At 53.0% G+C, this 16,404-nt stretch overlaps 9 protein-coding genes across 9 annotated transcripts; 3 read left to right on the forward strand and 6 right to left on the reverse strand.

The window, feature by feature from the left end:
• The first annotated feature begins 82 nt into the window (after window positions 1-82).
• On the forward strand, window positions 83-910 carry SCHCODRAFT_02643626 (uncharacterized protein). Its single transcript, XM_050346344.1, has 6 exons — window positions 83-145; window positions 288-336; window positions 400-480; window positions 544-648; window positions 693-792; window positions 850-910. Exons 1-4 carry the CDS (start codon window positions 108-110, stop codon window positions 628-630), a joined length of 255 nt encoding a protein of 84 aa, XP_050197196.1. The 5' UTR covers window positions 83-107; the 3' UTR covers window positions 631-648; window positions 693-792; window positions 850-910.
• Window positions 837-2,547, forward strand: SCHCODRAFT_02519906 (alpha/beta-hydrolase; the record flags this gene model as incomplete). Its single annotated transcript, XM_050343428.1, has 8 exons — window positions 837-954; window positions 1,011-1,109; window positions 1,157-1,192; window positions 1,241-1,289; window positions 1,344-1,421; window positions 1,471-1,679; window positions 1,734-1,872; window positions 1,938-2,547. The coding sequence occupies 8 exons, from the start codon at window positions 837-839 to the stop codon at window positions 2,545-2,547; spliced, it is 1,338 nt and encodes a 445-aa protein (XP_050197197.1).
• An 854-nt stretch (window positions 2,548-3,401) lies between these two features.
• Window positions 3,402-4,627, reverse strand: SCHCODRAFT_02519986 (uncharacterized protein; the record flags this gene model as incomplete). The annotated part of the gene is made up of 5 exons (XM_050343435.1): window positions 3,402-3,758; window positions 3,805-4,050; window positions 4,103-4,182; window positions 4,242-4,348; window positions 4,431-4,627. 5 exons carry the CDS (start codon window positions 4,625-4,627, stop codon window positions 3,402-3,404), a joined length of 987 nt encoding a protein of 328 aa, XP_050197198.1.
• Window positions 4,628-5,790: 1,163 nt separating this feature from the next.
• Window positions 5,791-8,580, forward strand: SCHCODRAFT_02603376 (uncharacterized protein; the record flags this gene model as incomplete). The annotated part of the gene is made up of 2 exons (XM_050344055.1): window positions 5,791-8,251; window positions 8,300-8,580. The coding sequence occupies 2 exons, from the start codon at window positions 5,791-5,793 to the stop codon at window positions 8,578-8,580; spliced, it is 2,742 nt and encodes a 913-aa protein (XP_050197199.1).
• Window positions 8,581-8,874: 294 nt separating this feature from the next.
• SCHCODRAFT_02520043 (uncharacterized protein) lies at window positions 8,875-9,114 on the reverse strand (the record flags this gene model as incomplete). Its single annotated transcript, XM_050343438.1, has 1 exon — window positions 8,875-9,114. The coding sequence occupies one exon, from the start codon at window positions 9,112-9,114 to the stop codon at window positions 8,875-8,877; it is 240 nt and encodes a 79-aa protein (XP_050197200.1).
• A 978-nt stretch (window positions 9,115-10,092) lies between these two features.
• On the reverse strand, window positions 10,093-11,232 carry SCHCODRAFT_02464840 (uncharacterized protein; the record flags this gene model as incomplete). Its single annotated transcript, XM_050342644.1, has 1 exon — window positions 10,093-11,232. A coding segment is annotated over one exon (1,140 nt), but the record flags the coding sequence as incomplete, so codon positions are not given.
• Window positions 11,233-11,529: 297 nt separating this feature from the next.
• SCHCODRAFT_02445135 (uncharacterized protein) lies at window positions 11,530-13,614 on the reverse strand (the record flags this gene model as incomplete). Its single annotated transcript, XM_003027190.2, has 1 exon — window positions 11,530-13,614. A coding segment is annotated over one exon (2,085 nt), but the record flags the coding sequence as incomplete, so codon positions are not given.
• A 27-nt stretch (window positions 13,615-13,641) lies between these two features.
• On the reverse strand, window positions 13,642-14,256 carry SCHCODRAFT_02448435 (uncharacterized protein; the record flags this gene model as incomplete). Its single annotated transcript, XM_050342546.1, has 1 exon — window positions 13,642-14,256. A coding segment is annotated over one exon (615 nt), but the record flags the coding sequence as incomplete, so codon positions are not given.
• A 212-nt stretch (window positions 14,257-14,468) lies between these two features.
• On the reverse strand, window positions 14,469-15,600 carry SCHCODRAFT_02673259 (uncharacterized protein; the record flags this gene model as incomplete). Its single annotated transcript, XM_050346671.1, has 2 exons — window positions 14,469-14,492; window positions 14,521-15,600. The coding sequence occupies 2 exons, from the start codon at window positions 15,598-15,600 to the stop codon at window positions 14,469-14,471; spliced, it is 1,104 nt and encodes a 367-aa protein (XP_050197203.1).
• Window positions 15,601-16,404: the final 804 nt, after the last annotated feature.

Consider the following 16,404-nt stretch of genomic DNA (forward strand, 5'->3'; position numbering starts at 1 on the left):
GTCGAGCAAGAGCAGCCTTATCCGCCCTACGTAGTCCATGGGTGGACCTGGAATGGATCAACAGTGGACCAACATCCTTCACTGTTGTGCTAGTGCTCGGTATAGCTATGAAGCCTGAAGCATTGCGTGCAGTAAGATCTGTGACCTGTGTATAGCATTTTAGAGGCTCCGTCGACCGGTAGATACCCAACAAGCCCACCAAAATTGTGTGAGTTACTGTGGTATTGGAGTGGTAACGCAGTGTGGAAAATACAGCGCTATACTTCTAGATAGACGTGCATACACACCTCTTCTACACAAGAGCCCTTCAACACCTGGGACATTCCTGGGATGGTTCTGGGGGCGTCTTGTTAGTCCATGTGTAATCAACTCATCGGCGGCGACGCGGCATTTGCCGACCTTTGCTTCCCTATTTTCTCGACGATACGAATCTCTTTTCTTGGCGCACGACTGATCTTCCAGGCTGTAGAGTATCATACCCTTGGGAAGAACATTATAAGTGACGTCTAGTCTCGGAGAGTCGGCCCAATTCGACAACCAGACCTCTTTTCGTCTGCCGCTCGTCTGCAGCCCCACCCGCCGACAGTATCTCAGTGTCTGTTGCATCCCTCCTCCACCGCCGCATCTTGAAGGCACATATCGAACTGTCTTCATCACGTCAATGGTGATCACGAAGGCGCGAACAGTCTCACCGGTAGGGTCGCCGTGGCATCCCGCCGACTTTTGTCCACCTGATAAGGCTTCCCATTATCTCCGCTGTAACTGACTCCCTCCCCCTCTTTTTCTGTCTTTCTTCCCATCATCATTGTTCATTCCAGAACACAGAATCCACCCAAATGGCCGACGTACATCTCCCCGCAGAGCTCGCACAGACCGGAGCGCGTATCAAGGTTCAGACCAGATACGGCCAAGTGACTGGCGGGCGAGCTTTGAACGGCGCTGCCGCTTTCCTCGGTGAGTTCGTATGGCCTGTCCAGGACAGGAGGCATCCCGCTAACATGTCTACGCAGAGATCCCGTACGGTCTTCCTCCTAACCGGTGGGAGGACCCGCAGCCGTTGTCTTCGTCCTTTAGGTACGAAGACAAGGAGTATGTATATGAGAAAACATGTATGAGATTTGCACGTCCCTTTGAAAGGATGCTAAAGCACCTGTAGACGCCACTCAGCCGAAGAACGACGGACAAGCTGCGGGTATGCTCGACATCTTTCTGATTTTCTGATTGTCTGACAGAGGCGCAGCGATCCCCTACAAGGATAAAGTCGGACTCGGCGAACCGTCAGAAAATGCGTAAGACACAATGCCTCAATCTTTTAACTTCGCGTCGTCTAATCACAGTGGCAGCCTGTTTCTCAACATTGTATCCCCGCCTGCCTTTCCTGAGAAGAAAGGCTTCCCCGTTCGCGTATATATACACGGAGGGTATGTTGCGTCACCTTCTACCACTAATACTCGTACTCAAGCTTCACAGATTCCTCCAGTTCGGCTCCCCCCACAGCCTGATGTCCCAGCCCCAGTACGTTGCGGCGGAACGCGCAGAGGTCTGGGTCAACATCGGGTATCGTCTGTCTGCCTTCGGCTTCCTCGCCTCCGACGAGCCCGATTTACACGGGAATTACGGGTTTATGGACCAGTACATTGCGCTCGAGTGGATTAGGGATAATATTGAGGCGTTTGGAGGTAAGCTTGCACCGTCATCCCGGTATCGTAGCTGATGGTCATTTTCCCTCGCAGGCGACCCGAGCGATATCCGTATTACTGGCCTCTCGGCAGGCGCGCACTCAGTACACCAGATTTTGCACCACGTCTCGCACCTGCCGGACGGCGTTATGGCGCCCTTCCAGTCCGCCGTGCTGCAGTCGAATGCGATTATGTGAGTTTTTCTGTCCAGCTAACGGTTCATCTTCGAATCAGGTCCACTAAACCTACGCCTCGCAGGACGGTCCCCAAGACGCCCGCCGACCTCCGCACGCAGTATGCCGCCCTCTGCACTGCGCTGGACCTCGACCCCGCCTCGCCGGACACGCTCGCCACCCTCCGCGACCCCGCTCGTGTCCCTGCGAGCAGCATCACCCACGCCATCGAGACCGACGCCGTAGGCACCGAGTACGGCACCTACCGCGGCGCGCTCTCCGCCCCGTGGCTCCCTACACAAGCTGGCAAGGACCCGATGACCTGGCAGCGCACCGGCGCCCTCGCCCACGCCCTGCGCGCCAAAGGCGTCAAGTCCATCCTCCTCGGCGACGTCCCCGACGAGTGGTACCTCTACAGCATCGCGCACCCCATCCACCGCGCCGCAGACATACCCGTCAACCTCCGGCGGTACTATCCGGGGGACTTGGTCGACAAGATGCTCGGGTTGTGGGATACGCTGCCGGAGGACGCAGCCAAGGAGGTCGCGGCGCGCAGGTTCGGGGAGGTGCTGAGCGCGGGGCAGGTGCATGTGCCGGTAAGGATGCTGCATCGGGATCTAGTGAACGCGGGGTTCCCGGTGGTGCGCTATGCGGTGAGGTGGGCGCCGGAGGGAGTAAAGCCTTTTGGTGAGTAAATGTTTTTAGTCTTCCAATTCTTTTCGATGCGTGAGAATGCTGAACATGTCAAACTACAGGCCTCGTCACGCACGGCAGTGACCGGTGCCTCTGGGCATTCCGCGAGCCAAGACTGGAAGACGAGGACAAGGCAGTCGCCCGTCGTTGGCTTGATAGTGTGGACCACGCCCTGCAGGAGATCGAGGCCGCTGGAAAGCCATTGCGAGGCGTGAAAGAGGTGCTCACACTGAAGGAGGACCGCTCAATTGACTGGGCCGACGACCAGCGGTGGGAAGATGATATGAAGATGGCGGCTTTGCTTCCTGGAGAGGAGGCGCTAGCGGCTTCAAGGTCCTCATGCGTGGTAAATTGACAGCAGGCTGATCGCGGATATATATGCAAGGGTGGCACAGAATAGAGTCGAAATAAATGTAGATATGAGCGGAAAATTATATTCAAAGCTTCACCGTGTAAGCTTTCTCTTTTCCTCTCTCAATTTCCTTGCCAATGAAGTAGGGCAGTGAATACTGCGGGAACGCGACATGATACATACTCAGTCTTATCGGCATCGGGGTCGCTTCTTACACTCAGTCAGCGTCCTTTCCAGAGCTTAGAAAACATCACAGACTCAGTGAGTCGTCCTTGGAGAGGATGAATCAGCCTCGGCAACCAGGACGGAGGATGGTTGAACTAGGTCTAGAGAGGGCCAGCGCTTCGCGTGGCGTGCGGTGGGGTAGTCTAGTTGGGGGGAGTTCTTTTCGGTATGTGGTCCTCACCGGCAAGACCGATGATGATATCATCACCGTTGATGCTCACGGGAAGGGCGTTTGAAGTACGGTATGTATTGCAGCAAGTTGAAATCGTCGCTAACTGTCTAATCGTCATCCATCCTCTGATCCAGCTCCTCCTGCATGACCGTCATCCCGCCGGCCTTGTCGTTGACGTAGTCGACGACCCTGTTTAGAAACGGACGCAAACCAGACAGTGCTGTCGCCGCCTGAGAACCGGTCAGCGGAACGACTGCAGTTGCGGGGGTATCGCAGTCTATGACTGGGCAGGCGTGGTCCCAGACGTGGTTATCGCAGGATGCGGATGGCAGGTTCAGGTGGCAGTTTGCGCACACCTTCTCGCCGCATCCGCGGGTGCAGAGCGTGTGACCGCAGTCCATGAACCGGACAGTTGCGGCGTTCTCGCATTGCGCGCACTTCAGTACGTGCTCACGGTCCTCCTTCTGCTCAGGTCATCAGCAGAGATAATGATCGCCGCATGGACCGTACCCAGTTGACAGCGATGCTGTCTAGAAGAGCGTAGACCTGCAGAATATGCGATTCCCGGTCGTCGACCTTCTTCTCCATTTCGCGAAGGTCGCCCATCAAGCGATATTCCCTCTCGTTGGCGACATCTTCGTCCTTCCTCGCCCTCGCAAGCGTCTCCTTCAGGTCTTTCAGCTCGGACTGCGCCTGTGCGAGGGCCGCGTTGGCTGCGTTTTTGTCCTCGAGTGCCTTCACGACTATGTCGTATGCCTGCGGGGCGTAAGCCGTGGTCCTCGGACGTCATCAAAGTACGCTCGCTTACTGAGGTAACGTTGGACGACGCAGGCGTTGTGGCCATATCGACGTTGTAGGTGTTGCGATGGACAGCGGGGTGTCGTAGTGCTATGCGAAGACGTGTGTAGGCACTGGACATTTATATTGAAGGACCTCCGTGCATGTACCATTGCGCCCTTTGTGCGTGGGAGTAGCACCGAAGATTCCGGACGTCAATGGACTTCTGTTGTCCAAGAATATGAAGCCTTCCACGATAAACTCTGATAGACTCGCACTGTGCTTCACACGAATTCGTGGTGCGTCCGCCTAGATTGCCCGGGGGAGAGAATGCGGAAATGCGAGCGGCGGCGGCTTACCGTGGATAGGTGTTTGCTGACGAGCCGCAGGTTCGCGCGAGCGGGAACAGCGTGCTGAGCGTAGACAGAGTGTGTTCACCGCCTGACCAATCGACTGACTTCGGAGGCGGGGTCATAAGGGGGGACTTGGCTTTAATGAGGTATGTATCGGAGTCCTTTGCATTGGCACTGTCGTAGGAAATTGTATTGCGGGACATGCGAGAAGCACCGTGGCAGGTATGATCGATCCATATGTGGTAACACTTGATCATCGATCGGTGCGTGCGTTATGCCATATAAGGATAACGCGTGTTGTGATCGGCGACGTGGGGGACGGTGCAGTTTGAGCTCGACAAGCTGGCTACATGTAATGGCAAGCAGGTCGGTGTGTCTTTTAGGGTCATCATGCTGGCAGCGAGCGAGTCAGGGGAGTGGTCTTTGAAGCGGATGTGTGGACGCGTTGGACCCCACGTCATGTATTTGCATGTATTGGGCTGTGACGTGGGACGCGTGTGAAGTGCTGACGCGTCCTTCTTGTCCTTCTCTGCGACTGTTGTTCGTGTGTCCTCCATACGCGATCGTTGAGCTCGCATGACCTTTGCTGCTATCCTCACACACGTCGTCGCCGAAGGCAGATTGGCGCACGCGTAGGCCACGGGAGGGGAGGGATGCTGTCGTGCTATAGCATGCGCACTGGGATGTCCTGAGCTAAGGTGCGGTGAACTGCTCCGAATGATGCATATGTACTCATAGCGCTCTTCGTTGTTCCGCGATCGCGGAGGCGCTCTTCGTTCGCACGTCTTGTATCGATGTGTGGGCGAGGGGCGTTCTCCACACCTCATCGCGTGGACCTCTAGCTCATCCGTTTCGAGGCGCTTCTCGTTCGCACGTCTTGTATCGATGTGTGGGCGAGGGGCGTTCTCCACACATCTTCGCGTCTCGTGCATACCACAGCGGGACCTCTAGCTCATCCCTTTCGAGGTGCTTGTCGTTCGCATGTCTTGTATCGATGTGTGGGCGAGGGGCGTTCTCTACACCTCATCGCTAGTGTTCGCTGCGTACGCAACGGGGACCATCACACGTTAGTTTACACTTGCAGTTATTGTCGACCATGTCGCGAGGTTCGAGCGCGCTGCGGAGAGCGATGGCGGACAGTTTTACAACGTTTTGTACATTATTTTTAATGAAATGAAAGTCATTCCTTCTCGTAACAATCGCGCGCGCAGGCGGACATTGAGCGTGGGACAGCAGAGATGCATCATTTTCTGGTCAGGGACAGCCGTCTTTACCGTCCTCCACGTTGAAGGACTCGCGGGTAAGGTTGAGGGAACATGTCGGTTATTGTGTATCAGCTAACAAGGATGTCTACACAGCGATCACAATGAATTTCACGAGGAAGCAAACATATGAGTGCTACCTTTGGGAAGGCCAGGTCGTATCCAAGCCGCGCAACCTACCAGCACTGTCCCCCACGCATGCGCGAGTGCCGGACGAGGGAACGCTTCCGATCGAACTCACGATCACGCAGAGGCCGTCGCAGGTATACCCCTACATACCAATGTGTCTACGAGACATGGACGACGTGAAGGACCCCATCCTTGGCACGCTATCGCTTCTGCCGACTGCCATTGTTGGCGTTAACGGTAGCATGCAGCTCGCGAACGACATTATCGTGCAGTGGATTGACTTGGAGTTCCGGCTGATAGCCATTCGCGATGCTCTCCTCAAGCACAGCGCGGATGGGACTAGGCCTCTGCAGTACAGGTCCTGCCGTCTTCCGACATCGTGCGGGTACCGCTGCAAGTTCCGCACGCGCAACGCTGTGTGGAAGGTTGCTGCGCATACCAGGGACGCTTTCGCCATTCTCATCGGCGAGTGTTATTACTTGGCTATCATGAATCCGTGCGTGTTGGACAACAGCGGCTACATTCACGAGGGCACTTTTCGCGAAATGCTCATAAACAGCGATATCGATATTCATCCCGCCTGGGTCTCCCACTTCGTCAGCGTCGTTCTTCGCAAACCTGTCGCAGGTGTATTAGCTTCGATGTTGGACTTCGAGCACTGCTTCTGGCTCGCGAGGCTTATCCACGTCGCTCCTGTTTACATCTGGTGGGGCACCCTGGAGACGACTATGAAGGTGGTTGACGGTGATCGCCGTCTACCTGCTGTCCTACGGAAGTTCGTGCCGTCTGCAGAAGACGTCAAGCGCCTATCTGATGGGTCTGCACACGAGGTGCAAAAGGACGCCGGCCCACCCACTTCGCAGGGTCACTTCGAGACATACGACGCTTTCATCCGTCGTAGAAGGGAATGGTACGAGCGTACTGCTCGCTTCGTTCTTCCCAGTCGCGGACATGTCGGCATCATCCAGGCGTTCGAATGGATCCAGGATAGCACTGGCGCAATGAGGAGGGAGCCCGTGCCTGCGCATCTCTTCCACGCTGCGATGAATTGGTACGAAGACACGGAGAAGATGTTCGACCATACGCGGTCGGAATGGGATCTCTGCTGGCACCAGTACCAGACAAAGGTGGAGATGTTTTCTACGACGATAGGCGTGGTTCATCACGAGAGCGAGGGGGGGGGAGAGGACCTGCGGTTGCCTGATAGGATGCTTCCGGACATGGAGTCACTTGGTTTGACGGAGGAGCACCAGCGCAGCCGTTTGTGCTGGACGGCGAACGCGTTAGTGCGTATCTCAGTCGATATCGAGGTCGCCCTTGCGATGCGGTACGGGTATAGGACATTCATGGACGTCAACGGTCCGCAAGTGACGCAGCCGAAAGAGAAGACGATACCGTGGCTTGTTGGAGAAGGCATGCGAGCGTCGGTACCTCTCAATCCGACGGTTAATATGCCAGACGACATCAACCACCTCCGTTTATTCGCGCAGACACTGTCGCGTGCCGCGAAGGGGGAAGAGCCACCTGAGTATGCTTCACTCGTTGTGGATTTGTTCTGTGATCAATCGTGGCGAGCGTGGGCGGACGATGCATCCGCTCCGTTTTCCGTCTGCACTGTTCACGATCAAGGGAACTTCCAGGCATATGCATTCTCGTTCGCGCAGGAGCTGTCGCCGCCATACACTGTGGCGACGTATGATCCTGCTGTTGCTCTAATGCTTCAACGCATGGCTGCAGACATTCATTCGCAGGAGCAGCTGGCGGCGAGGGCTCTTGATCTCGGTTGCTCAATTCTTCTTCTGCGTCGTATCTCCGAGGACAAGGAGAGCGGAAGTGATGAGGAGGAAGATGGTGTCGAGGACGCGGATGCGGAGGACACGTCGGAGGATGATGAAGATTACGATGGTGATCCATGGACGACAAAAGATACTTTGCTCAGCACGCATGTGTCAAACGAAACGGAGAACTCGTCGACGTCGCATAGCGCTCGTGGTCTTGACACTCCACCTCATCTCGACGCATCGTCCCGGCGACCACAAGAGCCAGTCACAAGGCCAACGAAGCCAAGTGGTCACAAAGCCAGGAATGTGAAGAAAGGTGCCATTCGTCCTCTCAGAGTGGGACCCGCACCTGGCTTGGGGTGGCGAGAATATGGCTATAGGTTTGACCACGTTGACGTTGGGGATTATCTGAGGTGCCGGCGTGAGTATTTCACCGTCGAGCGCGCGTCCGCCATGTGGAGACGCGGAGGAATATTAGGCAGACTCGCGCAGGACCTGTATTCGAGGAGGGACATGTTGTCAGCGGTCGGCCAGTCGGTGTCGTCGAAGCGTCCTTTGTCCATCTTCGTCTTCCAGGATGGGAGCAAGATGGGGGACGAGATGTTGACGGAGAAGGCGGAAAATGTGATGATAGGAGCATTCTTTGCGGCGAACAGTATGTGGCATATCTCGGAGTGTATTTAAATCACTGATGTACGGGTAGGCCCTGTCGACCGCTTCAACACGCGAAAGGTGTCGTTCTGGCCCACGGAAGCGGTGTTCGGAAGGAAAGGACCGAAATGTGGTGTTTGGACACGCGATGCAGAGGAGTGGTATACGCAACGCAGGGAGATGCTGCACGGCGCAGGCGAGCAGGGGTTCAACGCGAGTGAATGGCCCGACAAGCTTCACTTCGCGTCAAGCGCGAACAAACTGCACCAGGGCGCCTGCGCTTTGGCCGCGGACTTCATCATGAACCATCCGGACATATATCGCCCGCTGTGAACTTCAAGTTTAGGCAACAATAGTGTATATTGCTACGGAAGCGCCGTCCATGTGCGTTCAATCACTTATGTCGCTGGCATAGGACTCGTATCGTATCTTGCCGTCGTTTTTCATGCCGTCGTACTTATACTCTTGCATGCTTTATTCGATGACGCGCATTGTAAAATGAGACGTCCCGAAGTATATGACACATTTGAGCAGCTCATCGATGTGTGTTCGCCTCGAATTGTATCGACAGCGACGTGCTGTCGAGGACCTGGAAGGCAATGAAAGGAGGTGCGTTCCGTACGAACTCTAGGCACTCGAGGTATATATTGCCACAGCAGCGTCCCTGCCGTCCATGTGCATCCAGTCCTTTACGTCGCTGACATAACTCTCGTACTTGATCTTGCCCGTTTGCACCATACCGTCGTACTTATAGACACGTACACCTTGTTCGATGAGACGCATTGTAAAGTGGGATAATCCAAAGTATATGATACCTTTGAGCTCGTATTGCGCCGCGCTTCTTTGTGTCGTCGCCTGGAAATGCATTGAGATTGAAGAACCTCCGTGAATCTGGAAAGCAAGGAAGGGGCTGACTGTTCGTACTGTCGTGCTTTGTGTTTTCATGTTGCCGCACGCTTTGCATGGAGCGTGCATCGTCGCCACCGCGCGTTTGAACCAGCTCGTTAGAGAGTCGCAGCCCTGCGAAGCTGTGCTGACGAGGAGTTCTTTGTATTTCACAACAGTCTTGCTTTTGCTGCAGGTGCAGTGTATGTAACTCGTCAAAGCGATGTCTTCGGAGCGGGTTATGCATTCGAGAATGCTGAGAACGCTCGCGTAAGCTCCGTGCACAAATTCACGCGGGTTACTGAGTGTGAGATTCGTGCGCAACTTGTCTCTTATGACGTTCACCGACGGTCGCTCGTTCACTATTATCGATACCAGCACACGCAGGATGTCGTTGTTCCACGCGAGTGCGCGCGAAGCGAAGCTTGAGTGTTCTTGGTTCAGCCACACGCAAAATGTCGCGATGCAGTCGTAAGCGCAGCTATTCTCGTGCCAGCTTGCTCCGTATCTTTCATCGTCCTGAGGCACAGGCGCCTCTATCCTAGGCCTTTTCACTGAGCCAAGTCCGTTGCCTGTATTTGCCTGTAGTGCTAGGTTTACTTCCTCTGCTGTAATTGCCGCTGCTTTCCGCACTTTTTTGAATGGCAGAAATTCCGATTGTGTCTCTTTAACAGGCAGTGATTTTCCTTCTTTTGCGTCCACTACCATCCAATCAATGGGAGGGCAATGAGAGTCCAGCCATGACGTGACGTCTACGCATTCGCCCTTGCTGTTGAATATGGCGGGCGCTGTTGTCCATTTCAGAGCATCTGGTAATCGCGAGGGCATATATGTTTCGCCCATGAATGATCTATATTGCGCGATGAGATCCAATCGTCGATGTGCATTGATATCGGCTGGCAGCCGTCCTTCATAGGTCCGCATGGTGATGTCGTCGAGTAATTCAAGTTCTCTATATTCTTGCCTTAAGGCGCCACTGCACTTCTTTTTCAGTTTACGGAGGTCTCCTTTTCTGACAATGAGAGTACCGTCGGACGTTCTACCGCGCGAGAGAGCGACGTAAATGCCGTGATGGTCCTTGCAGTACTCCAGGTCTACAACGTTTGTGTGCCTTGACTTTCCTTGGGAGGCGTAGTCGGTCATCGCAAAGTTTGGTAGAACTTCAACTTGACTGCGAATTATTGTGTAGTTAGAATGACCATTGACTTGATAGGGCAGGTCACATTTTATGGTAGCTGACGTCTTAACAATCGGCACAACATTTTCTGGAAGTCCTGGAAGGTTCACATTCGTCGGAGGATCTATGAGCTTCACGAACAAAGTGTTCAACACGGGTTGGCCTAATGTCCCTGTTGTCTCCGTCCATCCGTATACAGTCCCTTCTTGGCCTTTGGTCATGCAAAGCTCAGTTGCTGAATTGGCTCTGATCATAATGGGCATGCCGACGCATAAAGAGAGACGTCCAGGCATCTTCCTATCGTTCATGGACGGTGCTTGGTTCCAAACAATGTTCTGTAGCAAGGGATTGAGAGGGACTTTCGGTCCACCTTTGCCGCCATTGGATTTCGAGTCGTCAGAGAAGAAATGCTTCAGTCGCTGGTTGCTTTCCGCTGCGAAGCGTTCGACGCCAAGATCGTTTATGCTGTCTTTGCATATATTTCTCGCAGTTATTATGGATACGTTGCGGAACCGGTCGTCCGACAGTCGGTCGTGACAATACCTTGAGCCCAAGAATCTTGTTGCAATCCAATGTATGTCTGCGTCGTCGCACGTCCCGTATCTCATGTTTTCAAGGGCGCGCTGCATGCGTAAATCATCTACAGATGCACCTTGTTGCCGCATGTTCTTTCTAAGCAGAACCACAGTCGTTACCATATGCCAAAGCACCTTCCCCAGTGCCTTTTGTTGACTTTGAGAGTCTGTGCTGTATCGTCCTATTTTACGACTGAACAGAGAAGCATTCTCTCCGCCATGGACAGGTGGTAACTGAGCAAAGTCACCTGCGAAGATCATGTTGACGCCACCGAAGGGCACGTCTGGCCTGTTGCGAGCGGCGCACAGGGTCTTGCTTATCTTGTACATGTCTAAACAGGAAAGCATGGAAACTTCGTCCATGAAAATGTAATCGACTCCAAGCAATCGCTCTTTGACTTCACCGATGTTATTAAAATCGATCTCGCCGTCTTTGCGCTTGAGATCATTGATTCCCAACACGTAATGGTAAGTAGATCCCTGTACAAGGGCGGCTGCAGTACCGGTGGGGGCGAGGACAATCATTCTCGTCCTCTCACCACGGTTAGTGAACATTGACTGCACAGCTTGTAGCACCCGCGACTTGCCGGTTCCACCCATGCCACCTACGTACATCAGAAGCTGTTCAGTGGTGGGATCGCAACCGTGGTTCGATATAATACGAAACGCGCGTTCCTGGTCTTCATTAAGTCCAAACGTTTTGGCAGTGTCGTCTATGATGTCCGGTCTGTCGCGCGCTCGATGGACCTTCAATAGATAAGACTTGTTCACGATGTCGACGTCTACGAGGGCGCGCAGTCTGTTGAGGCGATCGCCCGTACTCTTAGCAATCTCTTTCCATCGACTCAACATTGATTGTCTGACTTCCTTGACGATGTCCCTCCACTGACTTGGAGTACGGTACGTGATATCCACTGTTTGGTCTAGCACATTGATATCTCCGTCACTCTTTGTCCATCCTGTCTTCTCGATGAAGTCTTGTGTTTCCGAATACGTCTTCTTCCGTGCTTCGTAGTGGCGTACTGGAACCGTGTTCTCATCGACGTATTCAGTGTCTGCGAACACGGCGTACACATCATCATCACTGAAAGCCTCCGGATCGAAGTTGTCGTCTCGCATGAATGATGGAAGACCACTGTCCTTCTTTGAATTCTTTGAATTCTTCATATTTTTCCTAAAATCGTCTCGACTATCTATACAGTCCCATCGCAAGTTAAAGAACTTCATCAGCTCCAGCTGTCGTTCGGAGAAACTGTACGCGCTGAAGGCGGCTTCCCAATCCTCTGTATCGTTTTTCAGGTCGAGTCCCGACCGCCAAGGTTTGAACAGAGCGAGCATTGTGAGGAAATAATCGTCACCTGCATTGTCTCTGGGAAGAGGGCGCATCATGTTGGGGACTATTGTAGGACTGTCAGGGCAGAACTGCATACAATACGAACTTGCGAGGGGGTGGCCTTCCCTGAACGCGTACATGGACCCTGGTAGTTTATTGGTAGGCGGCACGCTTCTGCAATTGTCTTCGGGCTGCTCATCTTCTGTTGCTTCTGCTTCCGAATTGTCGCGCATACTGTCGAGCATCTTCATGTCATCTTCCGATGCATGGTCGTTCGATGTGACCGACTCGTCATCACTTTCGCACTCGTTGTCCGTATCGTTTTCCTTACTGTACTGTCCGTGCCGTGTTTGATCTGTTCGTTCGGGTTTGCGCTTGAGACCTGGTATAGGCACTCGCTTGCCTAACCTTGCGAACTCATACAAGGTCATATCCTCTAAAGCGTCTGCACGATAGATGTAGTTCTGGGCGTCATGAACGCCAATGATGTTTTCACCTCTCTTCATAACTCTAACCATTTCTTCCTCGTCTTCTTCGGTGGGCGGATGCCACATCTTTTTGACCTCATTGATGAATCTATGCCAATAGAAGGAGACGAACGTGTGAGATGTGTAGCGATCAGGTAAGCCCATCAGATGGGCCGCCATAAACGGAGCGCCAATTTCAGATTTCGTAGTTAGAATGTTGATTACTCTGGTCATCAGTTTCCTCGCCTTCTCTTCGCGTGATTTGTCTCCGGAAAGCATCTCAGAGCTACGATCGAACGCAGCTTTGATGGATTCGAACATGACATGCGTGGGGGGACCCATCTTCGTAATGTATTCTGTTATGTAGTAAACAATGTGGTTAACGGCCGAGCCGGACATGAGGGGGGTGCAATCATGATTGCATCGACAAGTGTGTGAGATCAGGGGACATACATCGTTCAAGTACGGTTCTTTGTGCTTAAATCTAAGTGCCCCCGTCTCGAGGTCCACACCGGTATCAGCACGGGTCTGTCTAGGCATGCGAGCTTTGCAGGTGCCGTTTTTGTTATTGAGACAGTAACGAACGCTGCACTTATGAAGATTAGTGCGATACAGGATGTCATCGACGTCCGCTTTGAATTGTTCCTCCCACTGCATTGTTGCCTTGCACGCTTCACAGCCAGGTTCTTTGCAATCGCAGTACGAAGAGGAAGGTGGAACGAGGGAAGTAAGGGTGGGATCTTGGTAGCCAGTATCAGCCTTGCGCACATTTTGATGTGCTCTTACGTCGTCAACACTTCCGCCGTAAAACTCACCTTGACTGCAAGATTCGACGTACTCCGCTAGGTTGTCGCGAAAGTCGGTCTCCATTCCTGCGATTTTATCTCGCATCTCGGCAGGGGTCGGTGCTCCCTTGATCCAGATTAGCATATGAAGGTGCAGTGTAAGTCTCCCTTGCTGTTCAACCGTTGCGTAGTACGCGGACGAGTGCCCAAAGACGCCAGGAATCGTGGAATCAGTACCAACAATGTGTTTAAGGAATGTGTTGACAATGAAGTCGAAGAAACGAGCGGCTGCGACGGGATTGTTGACGACGCGTCGGAATCGTTCATCTTTTTCACTTGAAGATGTTGGCGCGTCAAATGGTCTATACGTCTGGTTGGTATCCGCAAAATAGATGCACAGCGGGTGCTTGATATCAGTAGGGGCGATTGTGACATACCACACAGGTGATCCGTTCGCCGCCATCAGAGACCATATCTCGTTTCGCATCCACTTGCGACCAGCAGATGTGCCGTGCACCCTCCCCGCCATGCTGTCAAGGTCCTGAATGACTTTGAAGCAATCCTTCTCCTCTTCTGTCTGCGGAATTACCTTTTCGCCAGACGCCATTCGTTCTGCAATCTCCGCCAACACGCGTTGGTTCAGGCTCAACATCCGTTCTGCGATGTTTTTGAACCGCGACTGTTTTGCGAGGAGGAAGCTCTGCGTTGTTGCCTGCATGATTTGTTGGTGACTATACGCCACCACGAGGAAGGCGGGATCTCGTTGAAAACGCTGATCGTGGTACATGAGTAGGTGGCGCACGTGTGCTTCGTGCGACAGTCGCAAACGCTTTTCGGGGGCTTCTTCCGTGCTGCCTATGCCCGCTCTCCCGTACGGAAACAGCCAAGGAAATAGTTGCGGGTATAGTCGGGGATTGTGGTACAGGGACTCTGGCGTGTCGCCGTGACCAACGCGCAAAATGCCTTTATTGTTTTGAAAGTGCATCAGAGCGATACCCTTCAGCTCTTCTTTGGATTTCGCCTCTAATTCCGCTCCGGTGATGGCGTGCACAACGATGGGAACCTCACCACTCTCTACACCATGATCGTCCTCATTGTTATCGGCACTCCGACTTTCTTGAGCGATGTTGGTACTTAGCGTTCTATATTCGATCGTCACGGGTGGTTCCATTGTGTTGTAGCTCTGCAAGTTTTTCTCAGATATTGGCACATTTGCGTAGTCGGGATGATTTAACGCCAACCATTCAAGTGCTTTTCGTACGACGTCGTGCCTAACGAGAATAGGGTTGAACTTGCCTGTCAAGTAATCGGCTTTCGTGGGCGCGACGGGACCGGTGTACATCACTGCAAGCACTTCGTCCAACTCAGCTCTCGTTGGAGGTAATGCTGCATATACCTTGCGGCTTGACACGGGAAAGGAAACAGCGTGCGCGATAAGTTTTTGGTATGACCCTCCTACTCTGATAAAGCACGCGTTGTGGCGCATTCTTTGAATCAACATTCGCTCAACGTATCGCAGGTTCTGCAGCTCAGGTGGCACGTCTCCTAACCACAGATTATTTGCTAAGGCGTTCCTCGGCATTTTGCCATGAGTTATACTTTTGCGGCATGAAGGGCAAATCTTGTCGCATCCTGATGCCAATACGGGCCCTGTAACAGGTTTCGAGGGATCGTGAAATGACTTGCGTTCTGTACTAGTAACAGAATCGTCTTCTAGGACCGTCAGGAATCCTTTGTAGTTCTTTAGGGGGCGCAGTTCAGACTTTCGCTTCAGTAAGCCGCACACCGCGCAACCGGCTTCTTCTACGCCCCGAAGATCGTCTGCAAAGGCGTTTGCAATGCGATGGAAAGTTTTAAATGAGGGCGCTTTGGGAGGGAATGGTTTCTTGAACTTGCTGCGGTACGACCGGGCATTGAGGGCGTTCTTAGCAGCCACCTTTGCAGGGTCTTTGGAGCGCTTGTCATTGAACGTCTTATGCTTGTTAGTTGGCAGAGCGGGCTCGCGAAACTCGAACACTGTGCAGTTACTTATACAGAGGGGGCACGAATGCTTCTCCAGTCGCCTCCGAAGCGTATCTGAACTGTCGCGCCAGGGATTATCGATGCCATGAATATTCGCAATCTTTCGCATGGAAGCTACACGTAGTTTTCCACACAATCGAAACACAGGAATCTTAGCGCTTACGAGTGAGTCTGTCAGTATTTCATCAGACTTGGACTCCGGAACATGGTCCACGTAAGAGTAGACCCAACGATCTGGGTCGAAGTTAGGTGGTATTTTGTGCAACCATTCGCCGATGTGTTCGATGGTGAGCGTCTTATGAGATGGACCTCCACCATATTGGCGGCCATCGTCACGTACATGTGAAGTATTGGCGACTTGGCGTTCACAGGCAGCATCGTATAGCAATGCATTGTATCCTCTGGTTCCTCTGATTCTGCTCGGTCGATGCCATTTTGCCCTTCGTCCCGGTCGTACGATGAAGCATAGGTGTCGATGGGTAAGGCATCTGATCAGTTGTTTTAAGGCACAAAGTACTATGTAGAGAGCACATCTCGTGGGCCAACGCGATATATGCCAGAATAGAGGCTGAATTTCGAGAACAAATATCCACGAGTTGTTCAATCGTGACAGCCGCTGTCGCATGGCACACCAGTCAAGTCGTCGCATAAAAGTTCTCGTCACTTGCAAGCGTAAGTACATCAAGATGTATCTTTGCTCCTTCCGCAGATGAAGAAGTCCGTCACGCAGTGTAGCCAAGGACGATGTGATACACGTCAGGAGGAAAGCGACGTCTACTCGAAGCCAACCAGTTATCAGAGTAAGCTGCAAGTTGAAGGGTGACCCTTGTCGCCAGCGTATTGGAGCATCCGAATATGTCGGCACTGCACACGAATGATGTCCTCGTGTTGTGAAAGAGACGGATGCGGACGG

This window comes from Schizophyllum commune (genome assembly GCF_000143185.2).
Source record: "Schizophyllum commune H4-8 unplaced genomic scaffold SCHCOscaffold_15, whole genome shotgun sequence".
NCBI lineage: Eukaryota > Fungi > Basidiomycota > Agaricomycetes > Agaricales > Schizophyllaceae > Schizophyllum > Schizophyllum commune.